This window comes from Dendrobates tinctorius, unplaced genomic scaffold, assembly GCF_039654945.1.
Source record: "Dendrobates tinctorius isolate UK_male_01 unplaced genomic scaffold, ASM3965494v1 ptg000003l, whole genome shotgun sequence".
Classification (NCBI taxonomy): Eukaryota; Metazoa; Chordata; class Amphibia; order Anura; family Dendrobatidae; genus Dendrobates; species Dendrobates tinctorius.
Window position 1 is genome coordinate 99,876,276 of NW_027361671.1, and position 17,286 is coordinate 99,893,561.

Here is a 17,286-nt window from a genome sequence, read left to right on the forward strand (position 1 = left end):
GTAAAGTGCGCTGAGGTGCTGGTAAGTACAAAGAGCGAGATTTGGGATCCATCTCTGCATGTCAGGATCCCACAACCTGGAAGTTTCTACCATACTTATGGCTTTTTCGAAGGAATTAAGAGTACTTATGAGCAGGTTTGCCACTAATTATTAGTTACTATAATCACCAGTCTGGCCTAGATTGATGATGGGCGCTCTTTAAAGGGAATCGATCACCAAGTTTTTGCTACCTCATTATAGAATGCTGTATATCTGCCCTGAAAGGTGGTGGCCGTAACTCACATCAGCCAAACCTGGTGACAGGTTCGCTGTAAAGATAGACGGTTGACCTATATAAGAGGAAAATAAAGTTGTCACAATGACCCTATATTCAGTGTTTATAAGCTGCACCAAGAGCTGAGTTCTCATATTCAAGAAAGGCTAGAACCCCCAACCTCCCACTGCTGATTGACAGCTATTTCCCCCATCCACAGTATAGGGAGACAGGAGTCAATCAGCTGATGGGATTCTGGTGGAGCGAACTCTCACGAATATCCATGATTAGTGAGCACATGCACATCACTGAGAAAACTACAATGCTTGGCTCAGCACAAACCTGGTGAAAATTACTGTATTTTTCGGACTATAAGACGCACTTTTTTCCTCTAAACACATGGAGGAAAATGGAGGTGTGTCTTATAGTCCGGATGTACTGGCTCTGGCTGTGGGGGGGGGAGGTGGGGGAGCGGCAGAGCAGCGGGTCACAGGAGGCTGGAGATGGCGATTGCAGCTAACTCCTGTACCCGCTGCTAAAAAGAAATGAATATTCACTGCATTCCAGGCTCATGGGAGTGGAGAACAATGAATATTAAATTCTCTTTAGTAGCATCCTGGTATGTATGGACCCATCCTTTTTCCAGTATGATTGGCCCCATCAGAAAAACCCCAAACCATTACACTTACCTTCATGCGCTCCCTCGCAGTGTCTTGTTCCAATGCCAGCAGCTGCTTTATGCTTGTAAGCAGTGCATGGCAGTGACGTCATGTGCTGCTTACAAGCCGAAGAACAGCTGTCGGAATACTCACTGTTTTACACGCTGGGACTATGTGCAAGGAGGGCAGTGAGTATTCATTGCTTGCTATTTAGTTGAGAGCACAGAGTCAGCCACCAGCTTCCTGCAGCTGCCGTGTTGTCACATGTGCCCGCTACTTAAGCGAAATTAATATTCACTGTGCTCCACTCCCATGGGCGTGGAATGCGGTGAATATTCATTCCCTTTAGTAGAAGGGACACCTGAATGCCAGCAGCTGCAGGAAGCCAGAGGCTGACACTGTGCCCGCTACTAAATAGCGAGCAATGAATACTCACTGCCCTCCATGCACATAATCTCGGCGTGCAAAGCAGCGAGAATTCCGGAAGCTGTGCTTCAAGCTTATAAGCAGCACATGACATCCCTGCCATGCACAGCTTACAAGCATAAAGCAGCTGCTGGCATTGGAGTAAGACGCTGCAAGGGAGCGCATGAAGTGTAATGTTTTTTTTTTTTTTTAATGCTTTTCTGATGTGGCCATGCATACCAGGAAAGAGATGGGGGCCAATCATACCATGATAAGCATAGGGCCATACATACCAGGAGGATGGAGTTAGGTGCCAATCATACCAGGATAAGGATGGGGCCATGCATACCAGGATGGAGATGGGGTCAGTCATACCAGGATAAGGATGGGGCCATGCATACCAGGATAGGGATGAAGGGGACCATTCCTACCATGATAGGGATGAGGGAGACCATTCCGAAGAGGATAGGGATGACTGGGACTGTTCCTACCAGGATAGGGATGAGGAGACGATGCATGCCAGGATGGGGATGAGACAGGCCATGCACACCAGGATGGGAATGAGAGGGGCCAAGCATACCATTACAGGGATGAGGGTGGCCATGCATACCTGGATAGGGATAAGGAGGCCATGTGTACCAGGAAGGGGATGAGGGGGACCATGTGTACCAGGACAGGGGATAATAAATATAGAATTGACCACATTTTTTGCTTCAATTTTTTTTTTTCCTAACTTCTTCCTCTAAAAGCTAGGTGCATCTTATGGTCCGGTGCGTCTTATAGTCGGAAAAATTTGGTACCTTTAACAAAGCTCCAATTACTTGCTAATACATTTCACATAGAACAGCCAACTGAGCAAGCAGTTATTACCTGAGGTGCTACATAATATGGAGTGAACTGTGGCGTCATTAGGTCCCCCTGGTCTATTTTTGCAAAACCAAAATCACACAATTTCACTGGAGCATCCTGAAAATAAAACAGTTGTTAAACAGCATATGAATTTAAAAGGAACCGGTGTAACAAGCAAACTGACTAACTGGAATTTGCAACGTTTATAAAGTAAGGCTGATTAACAGCAGCATAATGGATTCATGGAAGCACCTTTTCGTTTTAATTATCCTTTTTGTTATTGAAAAGTGAAGAAAGCTCCACAATTTGTTCAAAAATATATTGCTATGCGCTTAACATGGTAAAATAAAAGTATGTGTCAACACTTGTTTATACCTGTTTATTATTGCTTCTAGCAAAGGAAAAAGTTAAGAAGTTGTGTGCTTTAAAATGTTATTTTTTTTATTTGGTTGCAGACCTACAACATATCAAATGGAACCATTACTTAACGTACCAGGGTCCAGCGCTGTCTCACCACCACTGATCTGGCCTGTGTTGATCGGCGCGCCAATGATGATGTCTTTTTTTTTTTTTTTTAATTATAATATAAAATGTAATAAGGAAAAAAGTGAAACATGGATATGAACAACTTACAAAAGGCTCACTTGTCATTTTAACAATATGCTAATGAGAACGCAACCTTCACACATATCGTGCTTCAAACATAAAGATACCAAAATGTAAATTTTTGGTGAAGAATCAACAACAAGTGGGACACAATTGTGAAGTTGAACGAAATTTATTGGTCATTTTAAATTTTTGTGGAAATTAAAAAACTGAAAAGTGGGGCGTGCAATATTATTAGGCCCCTTTACTTTCAGTGCAGGAAACTCACTCCAGAAGTTCATTGTGGATCTCTGAATGATCCAATGTTGTTCTAAATGACTAATGATGATAAATATAACCCACCTGTGTGTAATCAAGTCTCCTTATAAATGCACCTGCTCTGTGACAGTCTCAGGGTTCTGTTTGAAGTACAGAGAGCATCATGAAGACCAAGGAACACAACAGGCAGGTCCGTGGTACTGTTGTAGAGAAGTTTAAAGCCGGATTTGGATACAAAATGATTTCCAAAACTTTAAACATCCCAAGGAGCACTGCGCAAGCGATCATATTGAAATGGAAGGCGTATCATACCATTGCTAGTCTACCAAGACCCGGCCGTCCCTCTAAACTTTCATCTCAAACAAGGAGAAGACTGATCAGAGATGCAGCCAAGAGGCCCATGATCACTCTGGATAAACTGCAGAGATCTACAGCTGAGGTGGGACAGTCTGTCCATGGGACAACAATCAGTCGTACACTGCACAAATCTGGCCTTTATGGAAGAGTGGCAAGAAGAAAGCCATTTCTCAAAGATATCCATAAAAAGTGTCGTTTAAAGTTTGCAACAAGCCACCTGGGAGACACACCAAACATGTGGAAGAAGGTGCGCTGGTCAGATGAAACCAAAATCGAACTTTCTGGCAACAATGCCAAACGATATGTTTGGCGTAAAGGCAACACAGCTCATCACCCTGAACACACCATCCCCACTGTCAAACATGGTGGTGGCAGCATCATGGTTTGGGCCTGCTTTTCTTCAGGAGGGACAGGGAAGCTGGTTAAAATTGATGGGAAGATGGATGGAGTCAAATACAGGACCATTCTTGAAGAAAACCTGTTGGAGTCTGCAAAAGACCTGAGACTGGGACGGAGATTTGTCTTCCAACAAGACAATGATCCCAAACATAAAGCAAAATCTACAATGGAATGGTTCACAAATAAACGTATCCAGGTGTTAGAATGGCCAAGTCAAAGTTCAGACCTGAATCCAATTGAGAATCTGTGGAAAGAGCTGAAAACTGCTGTTCACAAACGATCTCCATCCAACCTCACTGAGCTCGAGCTGTTTGCCAAGGAAGAATGGGCAAGAACTTCAGTCTCTCGAGGTACAAAACTGATAGAGACATACCCCAAGCGACTTGCAGCTGTAATCGTAGCAAAAGGTGGCGCAACAAAGTATTAAGTTAAAGGGGCCGAATAATATTGCATGCCCCACTTTTCAGTTTTTTTTTTTTTTATTTCCACAAGCATTTAAAATAACCAATACATTTCGTTCAACTTCACAATTGTGTCCCACTTGTTGATTCTTCACCAAAAATTAACATTTGGTATCTTTATGTTTGAACCATGATATGTGGGAAAAGGTTGAAAAGTTCCAGGGAGCCAAATACTTTCACAAGGCCCTGTACATGCCAAAGACACGTAGGCCACCCTCTGGAGGCGGATATCAAAGTAATCCTGGAATAAAGGGGGATTCACAGCTACTACAAGTGTGGCAATTGCAGACAAAAACCCTTCTAAGCATCCACACAAACAGTACACCAATGTATTCACACCAACACCCACTCGTTCACTTGCTCCTATGCTTCCTACCCCGAGAGAAGCAGTACAAGATGCCAACTGTAATAGGGTGCTTTCACACTGCATTCAGGCACCCGTTCACTGGTCTCGTCAGGGCTTACGTTCGTACTACCATCAAAACGAGATTTGTGCCAACGGGGCCATAGACTATAATGTTGCTGACAGAGTTAACATGTGCTCTGTTGTGCATCATTTTCGGGTGTTAATGCGTACTAGAGAGGGTTCCCCCTCGCCCTCTTCTGGACCACCCACAGGCCTCATCCCACACCGGGGTTTACGATCACGGTTCCACTTTTCAGGTAATATGTCTCCACCTTCTGTGTAATAGTGTACTTGGCTATACTTTCTGCATAGGTCTTTTACAATTGAATTGGGCAGTAGTACATTAGGATGCCTTAGACACTAGGTTACTTTATCTAATACCATTTTCTTTGGCCTTTCTTTTGAAATTAGTAATGCTATGATGCTAGCACATTTTTTTCACTAATTTGTTTATTATCTATTATCGAGCTTGGAGCTATATATACAGTACAGACCAAAAGTTTGGACACACCTTCTCAAAGAGTTTTCTTTATTTTCATGACTATGAAAATTGTAGATTCAGTCTGAAGGCATCAAAACTATGAATTAACACATGTGGAATTATATAATTAACAAAAAAGTGTGAAACAACTGAAAATATGTCTTATATTCTAGGTTCTTCAAAGTAGCCACTTTTTGCTTTGATTACTGCTTTGCACACTCTTGGCATTCTCTTGATGAGCTTCAAGGAGGTAGTCATCGGAAATGGTTTTCACTTCACAGGTGTGCCCTGTCAGGTTTAATAAGTGGGATTTCTTGCCTTATAAATGGTGTTGGGACCATCAGTTGTGTTGTGCAGAAGTCTGGTGGATACACAGCTGATAGTCTATTCAGTAGGACTGTTAGAATTTGTATTATTGCAAGAAAAAAGCAGCTAAGTAAAGAAAAACGAGTGGCCATCATTACTTTAAGAAATGAAGGTCAGTCAGTCCGAAAAATTGGGAAAACTTTGAAAGTGTCCCCAAGTGCAGTGGCAAAAACCATCAAGCGCTACAAAGAAACTGGCTCACATGAGGACCGCCCCAGGAAAGGAAGACCAAAAGTCACCTCTGCTGCGGAGGACAAGTTCATCCGAGTCACCAGCCTCAGAAATCGCAGGTTAACAGCAGCTCAGATTAGAGACCAGGTCAATGCCACACAGAGTTCTAGCAGCAGACACATCTCTACAACAACTGTTAAGAGGAGACTTTGTGCAGCAGGCTTTCGTGGTAAAATAGCTGCTAGGAAACCACTGCTAAGGACAGGCAACAAGCAGAAGAGACTTGTTTGGGCTAAAGAACAAAAGGAATGGACATTAGACCAGTGGAAATCTGTGCTTTGGTCTGATGAGTCTAAATTTGAGATCTTTGGTTCCAACCACAGTGTCTTTGTGCGACGCAGAAAAGTTGAACGGATGCACTCTACATGGCTGGTTACCACCGTGAAGCATGGAGGAGGAGGCGAGATGGTGTGGGGGGGGCTTTGCTGGTGACACTGTTGGGGATTTATTCAAAATTGAAGGCATACTGAACCAGCATTGCTACCACAGCATCTTGCAGCGGCATGTTATCCCATCCGGTTTGCGTTTAGTTGGACCATCATTTATTTTTCAACAGGACAATGACCCAAAAACACCTCCAGGCTGTGTAAGGGCTATTTGACCAAGAAGGAGAGTGATGGGGTGCTACGCCAGATGACCTGGCCTCCACAAACACTAGACCTGAACCCAATCGAGATGGCTTGGGGTGAGCTGGACCGCAGAGTGAAGGCAAAAGGGTCAACAAGTGCTAAGCATCTCTGGGAACTCCTTCAAGACTGTTGGAAGACCATTTCCGGTGACTACCTCTTGAGGCTCCTCAAGAGAATGCCAAGAGTGTGCAAAGTAGTACTCAAAGCAAAAGGTGGCTACTTTGAAGAACCTAGAATATAAGACATATTTTCAGTTGTTTCATACTTTTTTGTTAATTATATAATTCCACGTGTGTTAATTCATAGTTTTGATGCCTTCAGAGTGACTCTACAATTTTCATAGTCATGAAAATAAAGAAAACTTTTTGAATGAGAAAGTGTGTCCAAACTTTGTCTGTACTGTATATACAGGCACTGATCTTTAACATATACTTGGTGGGTGTTTTTCTTCTGTCCCCCTACTGGGTAGTTGTGTGTATTAATGTTTTTGCGTCCTTTGTCTTTTTTAAAATATTTATTAATAAATGTTAATTTTAAATTGATGATTTGGGTTCTCTTCATTTAGTCTGTTGTTTAATTACAGCTAGACTTTTTGTTGTTCTTCTATATAAAGTACTTTGTAGAGCAGAACATTTATTTAACTAGATTAAGCCAATAAGGGGGGCGTGGCTATGTAGCAGAGGAGGCAGACGCGCGCTGCAAAAGCTCCTTGCCATCCTGCATTTACCGCCTGTCTACCGTGATATACCTGGCAGCGCTTGGTGTCCCTGGGTACCGGGACCCCCCTGGAACTACGCGGGAGAGCGCCGGATGGCTCCGGTGAGCTTGAGACCTGAAAAACCGGGGATGGCGGGGCCCACACGAGGCGGCGGCCATCTTGGATGCGCGCTCTATCAGAGGGAGCGGCGGCATCCAGCTTCAAGCGCTGCAGCGTCACTGGGCAATGACCTGTATCCTGCGGAATCAGGGAGATATGCGGGGAGTGCCCTGAAAAATGGGCCCTGCATTACTCCCCCCTTCTTACTAATAGACTCACTGGCCTGTTGGTGACATTACTGTGGGAGAATTTGATCTCCCTCCCACCGCTGCTGTCTGAGGGTGGATCTCTCCCTCCCTCGCCATAAGAATAAGAAGCCTCAGCGATATGGTGTTTCCATCTGCACAGGTTCTGCTCCCAGGCCGCAATCAGTAAACCTGGTCTCTGCTGTGTATATAATTGCAGTGGAAGGAATCCTGGACTACACATTTCTAGTTACCCTGGTGTATCTCACTGCTCTTGACCATGAATCGATCTAAAGGATCGACGGCAGCAGAAAAACTAAAGGAAATTGTCAGACCCGACCATTCTTAGAGTGCACGTGCTCTAAGAAATAACTTCACAACCGCAGCGTAAAAATCGCCCCTCAGGGGGTGAAGAGGAGACTGAGCAGGAAGAAATGACTCTTAGGCTACTTTCACATTTCCAGCTTTTACAATCTGGCACCCTGCGGCGAAAATTTCCTAAACCGGATCCAGCGATATGTGGTGCCGGATCCGGCTTTTTCCCATTAGGATACATTGTTGCCGGATTACGCCGCGTTAATACGCGGCACGTCCGTTTTTTCCCGGATCCAGCGAAAAGTGACGACGCGGCGTTGTGAAAAAACGTTGCATGCAACGTTTTTTTCCTCTGCCGGACCGCTATTTTCCAATGCGCATGCCTGGCATATTTCCTTGGGCGAGAATGTTAACCCTGCAAGCGGCGGCCAAGAATGTTAATGTTGATCTCATCAGGGATCACATTTGCAGATCTGTTCCTTTAAATTTCTGCTCCACCGTATCTGGCCAAAAGAAGGATCCGGTATTGCGGCTTTTTACCGCAGGCAGCCGGATTCAAAAGACGGAAATGTGAAAGTAGCCTTAAACAGGCATCTGAACAGTTGATGCAGGCTATCTCCCTCACTAGGACATCTCTGATGAAGAATATAGAGGATGTCTACACTGAGGTGGGGAGACTCCGTCAAGATATGCAGGCCATGAGAGGATGCATCACAGAGGTGTAGACAAGAGTGTCCCAGGTCGAGGACACCATTACACCTATGGAGGTCAAGTTAACTAAGGTAGCGGGCTCTGTGAACGCCTGGAAGCAGAAGGCAGGCGACCTAGAGAACAGAATGCGTCGGAATAACATCAGTGTCATCGGTCTGCCAGAACGCTCAGAAGGTCAGCACCCTGAGCAGTTCCTGGAGGGCTGGCTTAGGGCCTCCCTGGGAGACAAATTCTCCTCAGTGTTCGCTGTTGAGAGGGCCCACAGAGTTCCCACAAAGCCTCTGCCTCCGGGAAGCCCACCTAGACCCTTCCTAGCAGGTCGTCTCAACTGTAAAGACAGACACCATTCTACGCCTTGCAAGACAAAAGAGTCCTATCAAGTTCAACAATGCTGTGATTTCAATCTTCCCGGATTTCTCCATGGAACTCCAGAAGCAACGCGCACAATTCATCGACATCAAGAAGTGGCTCAGGGAAAGGAACATTGTATAGTCAATGATTTATCTGGCTCGACTTCGGATCATCCACGGGGGTTCCTCCGTGTTTTTCCCGGATCCAATGGAGGCTACCGAGTGGCTGCGGTCCCATAGAGGATCTCCTGCAAAGGAATCCTAATGTGCCTACTTTCGTCTGGATCCTTTCACTACAGGCTTAATTGGAGCTCTCCTGGCGAGCACCCAGATATCAATAATACCGGACACTGTTCAGTGATGGTATCCCCTTGTTTACTTTTCAATAGGGGCACGGGACCTTGCTCCTATACTGTTAGATTTATGTTCTATTTTTTTTTCCTGTTTTGTTTTCCTTTTTACAACAGTTTTGATTGTTACTTAGGTAAAAGTCGCAGCCAATCGCAATCTCAGTCTCTATGTGGTGCCTCTAAATTCTGCTCGGGTAGTACTGTATGTCATATTCAACGGAGTAAACATGGGGTCTGAGATGATATGTATGACATGGAATGTGAGAGGTATAAAGGCCCCTCGGAAAAAGATTAAGCCAATAACACAAGGGAGGAATATCTGTTGACTTCCAAATCATTTTGTCCACTTTCCTTGCACTGAAAAGAAGAATGCAAAAGAAAAAGTCATTTGTAGGAATTCTGGATCAAATCATCCAAAATCCCAAGGAGACATTTGCGGGGAGCCAACACAAAGTAATTGAAAATGGATATGCATGAAGAGGATCATCTCTGACCAGAATAGCGAGAGCTCGGGACAGGGCTAGCCAGCATGTATAAAGGTGCCTTAAGCCACAACTAAAGCAAATATCGGAGTCAGACATGCCCATTTTCTGCAGACTAGTGGGGGTGTAGTAAACACCATGTAGGAATCTATATTGTATCAGAATATCTTTTGAACTCATTGCAAAAAGGCAGAAAGGAGTCCCCAACTTCTCCACAATCACCATCCTCAAGGTCCAGTATATGACCCCTCCACTTAACCAGGGCTTATGAAAAGGGTTTAAGGGAAGATGTAGATAAATTATATATACACACAAAACAAAAGTTTAGCTAGGTCTGTCAACCTCAACAACAAATCCAGCTTAGTGTAACCTAATTGTATTTGGTGGAAGCCAAACTATGCAAAGTTGGGAAGATGAAAAAGTCAATAGATAGCCCAAATACTGCAGGCTAACTCTTGCCCAGATTATACCCAAGGGGTGATCTAGCTGATGTGGTAGATCCTCTTGTGCCATAAGGTAGTATGAGGGGAGATAACTTTCAGAGTAAAGCATGAGTTTTGGCCACCACCCATGCCTGAGCCACCACTTTATGGGGCCATAGTTTAGGGTTACACAGACGGTTATATATGTAAATTAAGTTAGATACACTCTCATAAGAGCCAAGGAGGTCTCCGCATAAAGATGTGGCTGTCACTGATATCCAAGTCTAGCCACCAGTTTGCATACACTAATTGTGCTGCTAGATGATTACGCATTTAGAATCATAGAGTTGGAAGGGACCTCCTGGGCCATCTGGTCCAACCCCCTGCTCAAAGCAGGATTCGCTAAATCATCCCAGTTAGATGTCTGTCCAGCCTCTGTTTGAAGACTTCCATTGAAGGAGAACTCACCACTTCTCGTGGCAGCCTGTTCCACTCATTGATCACTCTGTCAAAAAGTTTTTTCTAATATCTAATCTGTGTCTCCTCCCATTCAGCTTCATCCCATTGCTTCTAGTCTTTCCTTGTGCAAATGAGAATAAAGTTGATCCTTCTACAATGTGACAGCCCTTTAGATATTTGTAGACAGCTATTAAGTCTCCTCTCAGTCTTCTCTTTTGCAAACTAAACATTCCCAAATCCTGCAACCTTTCCTCATAAGACAGGGTTTGCAGACCGGTCACCATTCTGGTCGCTCTTTTCTGAACTTGCTCCAGTTTGTTGATGTCTTTTTTTAAAATGTGGTGCCCAAAATTGGACACAATATTCCAGATGAGGTCTGACCAAAGAGGAGTAGAGGGAAATAATTACTTCACGTGATCTAGACTGTATGCTTCTGTTAATACATCCTAGAATTGCATTTGCATTTTTTGCTGCTGCATCACACTGTTGACTCATATTCAGTCTGTGATCTATTAGTATACCCAAGTCTTTTTCACATGTGCTGTCACTTAGCCCTATTCCTCCCATTCTATATATGCTTTTTTCATTTTTATTGCCCAGATGTAGTACTTTGCATTTCTCCCTCTTAAAAACCATTCTGTTAGTTGCTGCCCACTTCTCCAGTTTATTTAAATCTTTTTGACTCCTCTCTCTCTCTTCTCTAGTATTAGCTATCCCTCCTAGCTTTGTGTCATCAGCAAATTTAATCAGTTTACCCTCAATTCCTTCATCTAAATCGTTGATAAAGATGTTGAACAATACCTGGCCCAGGACAGAGCCCTGTGGTACCCCACTTGAGACATTCTTCCAACTGGATGTGCAGCCATTTACGACCACTCTTTGGGTCCGATCACTAAGCCAGTTATGAATCCACCTAACAGTTGCCTTGTCCATTCCATACTTAGTCATTTTTTCAATAAGGATTGTATGAGAGACTTTGTCAAATGCTTTGCTGAAGTCAAGATATACTATAGCTACAGCATTTCCTTCATCCACCCAATTAGTAATACCGTCATAGAAGGAAATTAAATTAGTCTGACACGACTTATTAGTTACAAACCCATCACTTCATTCTTATCCAGGTATTGACATACATGTTGTTTAATAATTTGTTCAAAGATCTTTCCTGGTATAGAAGTCAGACTCACCGGCCTTGAGTTGCCTGGGTCCACCTTCTTCCCCTTTTTGAAGATAGGAACAACATTTGCTCTTCTCCAGTCTTCTGGCACTTCTCCTGTTCTCCAAGAATTTTCAAAGATTATGGAGAGGGGTTCAAAAATTTCTTCTGCTATCTCCTTAAGTACTCTGGGGTGTAATTCATCTGGACCTGGAGACTTGAATTCATTTAGGTTAGCTAAGTGTTTCCTCACTATCTTTCTGTTTATAGATATCCTGGATTCTTCTATTCCCTTAATAGGACAGTGAATAACAGTTGATGTTACATTTCCTTTCTGAGAGAAAACAGATGCAAAATAGGAATTTAAAAGTTCAGCCTTCTCAACATCCTGTCTTACCATTTCATCATTTTCATCCTGTAAAAATCCTATAGCATCTTTGACTTTTCTTTTACTTTTGACATATCCCCAAAATCCTTTATTATTGCTTTTGACATCTCTTGCAAGCCTCAATTCATTTTCAGCTTTAGCTAATCTGATGATTTGTGCCCTGCAGGTTCTGCAGACAGCATTATATTCTTCTTTAGATATGCCTCCTTTCCATTTTATAAACATTTTTTTCTTCCTTTTTAGCATGTGCTTAAGTTCTGTGTTCATCCATCCTGGTTTCCTTAAATGCTTCCTATTCTTCCCTCTTTTCGGAATTGTTAACAACTGTGCTTTGAGAATTTCATTTTTCAAGATTTCCCATCCTTCCTGGACATTTTTGTCTTTAAGGATATCCAGCCATTGGATCCCTCCAATTCTCTTTCTGAATCCCTTAAAATCTGCCTTTCTGAAATCTAACCTTGACGTCTGAGTCTTCACAGGTCTTCCGCCTCTAGTTATCCAAAATTCTAAAATAGCATGGTCGCTACCTCCTAGGGTCCCAGCCACTTTTACCTCCTCAACCATTTCCTCCCTGTTTATAAGGATTAGATCCAAGGTAGCAGTTCCCCTTGTTTTCTCCTTTACCTTTTGGAAGATAAAGTTGTCAGCAAGAGAGGATAAGAATTTCCTTGACCTGTTAGTTTTGCCTGAGAGAGATTCCCAACAAATGTCTGGATAGTTGAAATCTCCCATGACAACTATGTCATATTTTTTGGAGAACTTGGCCATTTGATGAATAAAGAGTTCATCCATATCTTCAGCTTGCACAGGCGGCCTGTAGTAAATGCCTACAATGGTGTCCTTTCCATTGTTCTGTCCTTGTATTCTTACCCAAACAGCTTCCACAGAACTCCCAGTCTCTGAAGCTTCAATCTCTGTGCAGATATACGCATTTCTAACATACAATGCGACACCCCCTTTATTTATGGAGCTGCTAGACCTCCTGACTCCTTCAGGACCTGCATGGTCATCAGTCTGAATCTAGGGGATCTGTCCTGCCAGTAGAATGAACATAAAATTGTATCAAAACCATGAAAGTACCCCAAAGGGAGGAAAATGGGCCAAATATGAAATATATCTTCCCAATTTCCTATATCACTGTAAAGATATTAATCCTACCTAACAGGGATAAAGAGAGACAAGAACATACCCTCCATTCATTCTCAGTAGCCTCTAACAAAAGGGTCTAAGTTTAATTGCCAAAAGTGCTCTAGAATACAGAAGATCTGTACCCCAAGATATTTACAGTCACCTAAAAAGACGCTGGTATACTAGTGTTTTGTCTGCGTTTAAAAATACCGTTTCAAATATGACACCCCTTTGCAAACCTACAATACATGAAGACTGATGTATATCAACCTCCAAGGGCTCAATACCAAGTGCAATAAAAAGAGGAGATGGGTCAACCCTGTCTGGTGCCTCTTCCTGGGAGAAATATGCTAAATATATTCAAGTTAGTATGGACTCGAGCCAGGAGGGAATCATACAATTGCTGAATCCAAAATGAAAACTTGTGCCTGCCATCTACTATCCTGAGGAGCCCCCAAAGGTAAGGCCACTCAACAGAATCAAAGGCCACTCAACAGTATCAAAAGGGCACCAGGTTTTGCTCTAAATTAGCTGCAGCAATAATTAAGAAAAGGCGGCGCATATTGCATCAGATATAGGATCCCTTTCCTTAGTCTTAAGGACAGTATTTTGGCAAAAAATGTAAATATCGGTGTAACAAAGAAATCAGATGGTATGAGTCTGGGGAACGGGGTTCCTTCCCTGGCTTTAGAACAGCCACCAACAGAGCCTCCCTCATTGAGGCTGGATGATTACTCAAATCCTGCACAGTGATACAAGTTTTAAAGAAGTAACGGGAACAACGACTCTATATAGCGTTTATATAGGTCAACAGGGTGGTCATCCAGCCCAAGGGTCCTACCTGAAGAAAGGGAATTAATAGCCTCCATTATCTCATTTTCAGTAACGCAGGAGTCAAGCAATGAGAACGCTTGATGACATGCCTATAGTGCAAGTGAGTGCTGCAGACAATCACTGGGCTCAGCAGCTTGTGGAGGGGTAGCACTGGACCAAGAGAATGCAGGCATTAATTTGCATTGGAAAGGTTTCATATAAGAGTTCAGTTTAATTTTGCCACTTACATATTCTTAGTTTCAGCTTTGATTTAGCCTTTTAGAAGGGAAGTGCCAGGGACTGCCAGTACCAGAACATTCCTAAACAGACACTTGTTTTCATTCTTGAACGGCCTATGTCAATCTTCGCTTTCTGACCAAAGACACCGGGGGAGCAGGATGCAACATTTTGGATTAGACTAAGAACAGTGGAGTCCAAAATGAAACTGTAGAATATGCAGCAGGAACTCTGCGCTCGTCCATCTGGGTCCCGAGGCCGGGGTTGGGTGGGGGCTCCCCCAGACGTGGAGGCAGGGTTTTTAGTGTACATCTTTACACATTGTGTTTCGTTAGCTGCTGATATATTTTGATGTGTTGTCCATCTTTTACTATTAGGCTGGGTTCACATGTAGCGGAACTCTCGCGGAAATTACCGCGAAAGTTCCGGAATTCCATTCCGCGGGAAAAGTCGCATTTTAAATTTCCGCGATTTTCCCACGGAAAAACTAGCATTTTGCAAGCGTAATTAGCTTACAGAATTGCTAGCGTTTTCCAAGCGATCTGGAGCATCGCTTGGAGAACTGACTGACAGTGTTTGACGAGTGTGACCAACTTTTTACTATTGAGGCTGCATATGCGGCATCAATAGTAAAAGATAAAATGTAAAAAATAATAATAAAAAAAAAAAATATAGTTATTCTCACATTCAGGCGTCCCGCGCAGCCTTCCCGCCTCTCTCCACGCTCCCGGTCCCAGTAATCCTTTGCGACAATTACCGCGATGACATCCGTTCTTGCGGGATCGCGACGTCTCACGGTCATTCGCGATGACGTCACGCGAATGACCGCGAGACTTCGCGATCCCGCGAGAGCGGACGTCATCGCCCGCAAAGGCTTACTGGGACTGGGAGCGTGGAGAGAGGCGGGAATGCTGCGCGGGACGTCGGAAGGTGAGAACAACAATATTTTTTATATTAAATTCTATTTTTTACAGGGATATGGTACCCAAAGCCCGGAGGACAGTCTCCTCTCCTCCGGACCGTGGGTACCATCCGCAAATGTTCTGCTTACTTTTCGCATGGTGTGCACATTCCTATGGGTGCGGGATCGCCATGATTCCGCAAAATTAATGAGCATGCTGCGTTTTTTACCGCGAAGCGATTCCGTTGCGGTAAAAACCGCAGCATTAGCACAGCATTGCGGAATCCCATAGGAATGCATGGGATGCTTATTTTTCGCGGTAAAAATCGCACGGTTAAAACCGCCGTGGAAACGCGAAAAAAACGCCACGTGTGAACTCAGCCTTAGTCAAATAATGTTTGACGAGTGTGACCAACCTGGCAATCAGTTCTCCAAGCGATGCTCCAGATCGCTTGGAAAACGCTAGCAATTCTGCAAGCTAACTACGCTTTCAAAATGCTAGTTTTTCCACGGGAAAATCGCGGAAATTTAAAATGCGATTTTCCCGCGGAATGGAATTCTTGCGGTAATTTCCGCAAGAGTTCCGCTACGTGTGAGCCCAGCCTTATAGTATGTTTTTTTATTATATGCTCTTCCATTTATTTTTCATGTTTGCAAACAATTTTATTTCATTTAGCCAATGTGTGTGAATCCAATTAGTCTGGTGTATTTGAAAACACAGTTTGTTATTTTGTAGGTCTGCAACTCTATGGAAAAAATACAATTTAAATATTGACAACCCCTATAAAGGGAGCCTGTGACTCCGACATAAGTCAACCCTTGGCGCGGCCAAGAGTTTGGCACACCATTAAGACTCCTTAGTTGCATTTTGAGGGCCTTTCCCTGCTTCTAAATGACAGTTGCTCGCCTCCCAAAGCGAGCCCTGTCTGAATGCTGCCAGCACGTGTGCGCATGCGCACTGTCTGTGCCCGGCACCGTGTGCACAATGTGGCCGGGCGCGTTCTCCTTCAGGTCTTATTTTTGCGGATGACACTCTTAAGCCGGTCACTACACGTCTGGGTGCAGTAATGCAGCGAGCGACATTGCCAGAAAGACGAGGAGGAGAACGCAGCCGTCCACTAAATATATGCGAGCGAGGACAGGCAATGTGTGTACACATGGGCATACGCTGGCAGCACCTCGCAAGCGAGCACTATTAGTCAGAAGCGGGGCAAAGCTCCCAATGTTCAAATGAGGCAGCAGAATGGTGCACCACACTCTAGGCCATGCCAAGGGTGAACCGAAGCCACCTCATTTGCCCACCTCATCCCAGTAAAATATGCAGTGCTAGTATGGTTTTTATGAGGGCTAAGCCCAGTACATTTTGGGGGTGACAGACTCCCTTTTTTTTTTTTTTTTTATATAAACTGAATTTTTCAATATATTCAACATACAATGTAAAATATCTAAAGTATGTAAGTAAAGCAAATATTTAGCTAAACATTACTGATCTGTATTACATAGGACACTGCTGGCCAGTGTCAGTATAGAGCACATCCAAATTGGTTATTCATTCAGTTTTATGCCTAATTTACATGGAAATTACACAGTTTACAAAGTCATAATTAAAGGAAATTTATAATTAGAAAATGACCTATAGTTTAAATCAAGTTTTTGTGCTTTTGGCAACTTTGTTTTAGCTTTTTTTTTTTTTTTTTATTTCGCATTTGGTAAAAAAAAAAAAAAGTGAAAAGCACAAATAAAATTATACATATAATTTCAAAATATTAGAAAGTTTTCACACACTGGAAGGGTTTTCAGCAGTCTCATTATCGCAGGCAGGTTTAAAATTCACAGTTAACCCAAATAAAGCTGGTAACACAGGATTACAATAGGTGATGTCACAAATAACCCTCCTACCCCTACCTTGACTTTGTACAAGCTTATCAGATACTTCAATATGAAAAACTAGAGTCTCACTCAGTCTATTACTGCTAATGTACACATGGATTTCTTGAAAGACCTGGAAGAAGTGTAGAATAAAGCCCCCGTTACACAAAACGATGTCCCAGCGATCCCACCAACGATCCGACATGATGGGATCGCTGGGACATCGTTGGGCTGTCTTGTGACAGCTCACCAGCGATCAGCCTCAGCGATCAGGATCAGCGACACTGGAAGCTTATTTCTAATGTAAACGTCGGGTATCTAAGAGCCGGGCGGCTCCTGGACA

General features: G+C 43.4%; 1 protein-coding gene across 2 annotated transcripts in view; it reads right to left on the bottom strand.

Moving 5' to 3' along the window:
• MAPKAPK5 (MAPK activated protein kinase 5) overlaps positions 1 to 17,286 on the bottom strand; it is a 94,318-nt gene that overhangs the window by 48,138 nt on the left and 28,894 nt on the right. Inside the window, exon 7 of one of the 2 annotated variants that reach the window (XM_073563992.1) lies at positions 2,188 to 2,283. The exons of the other annotated variant lie outside the window; for it this stretch is intronic. Coding sequence (XP_073420093.1) covers positions 2,188 to 2,283 — 96 coding nt within the window. The remainder of the gene's footprint in view (positions 1 to 2,187; positions 2,284 to 17,286) is intronic. 2 annotated transcript variants of the gene reach the window in all.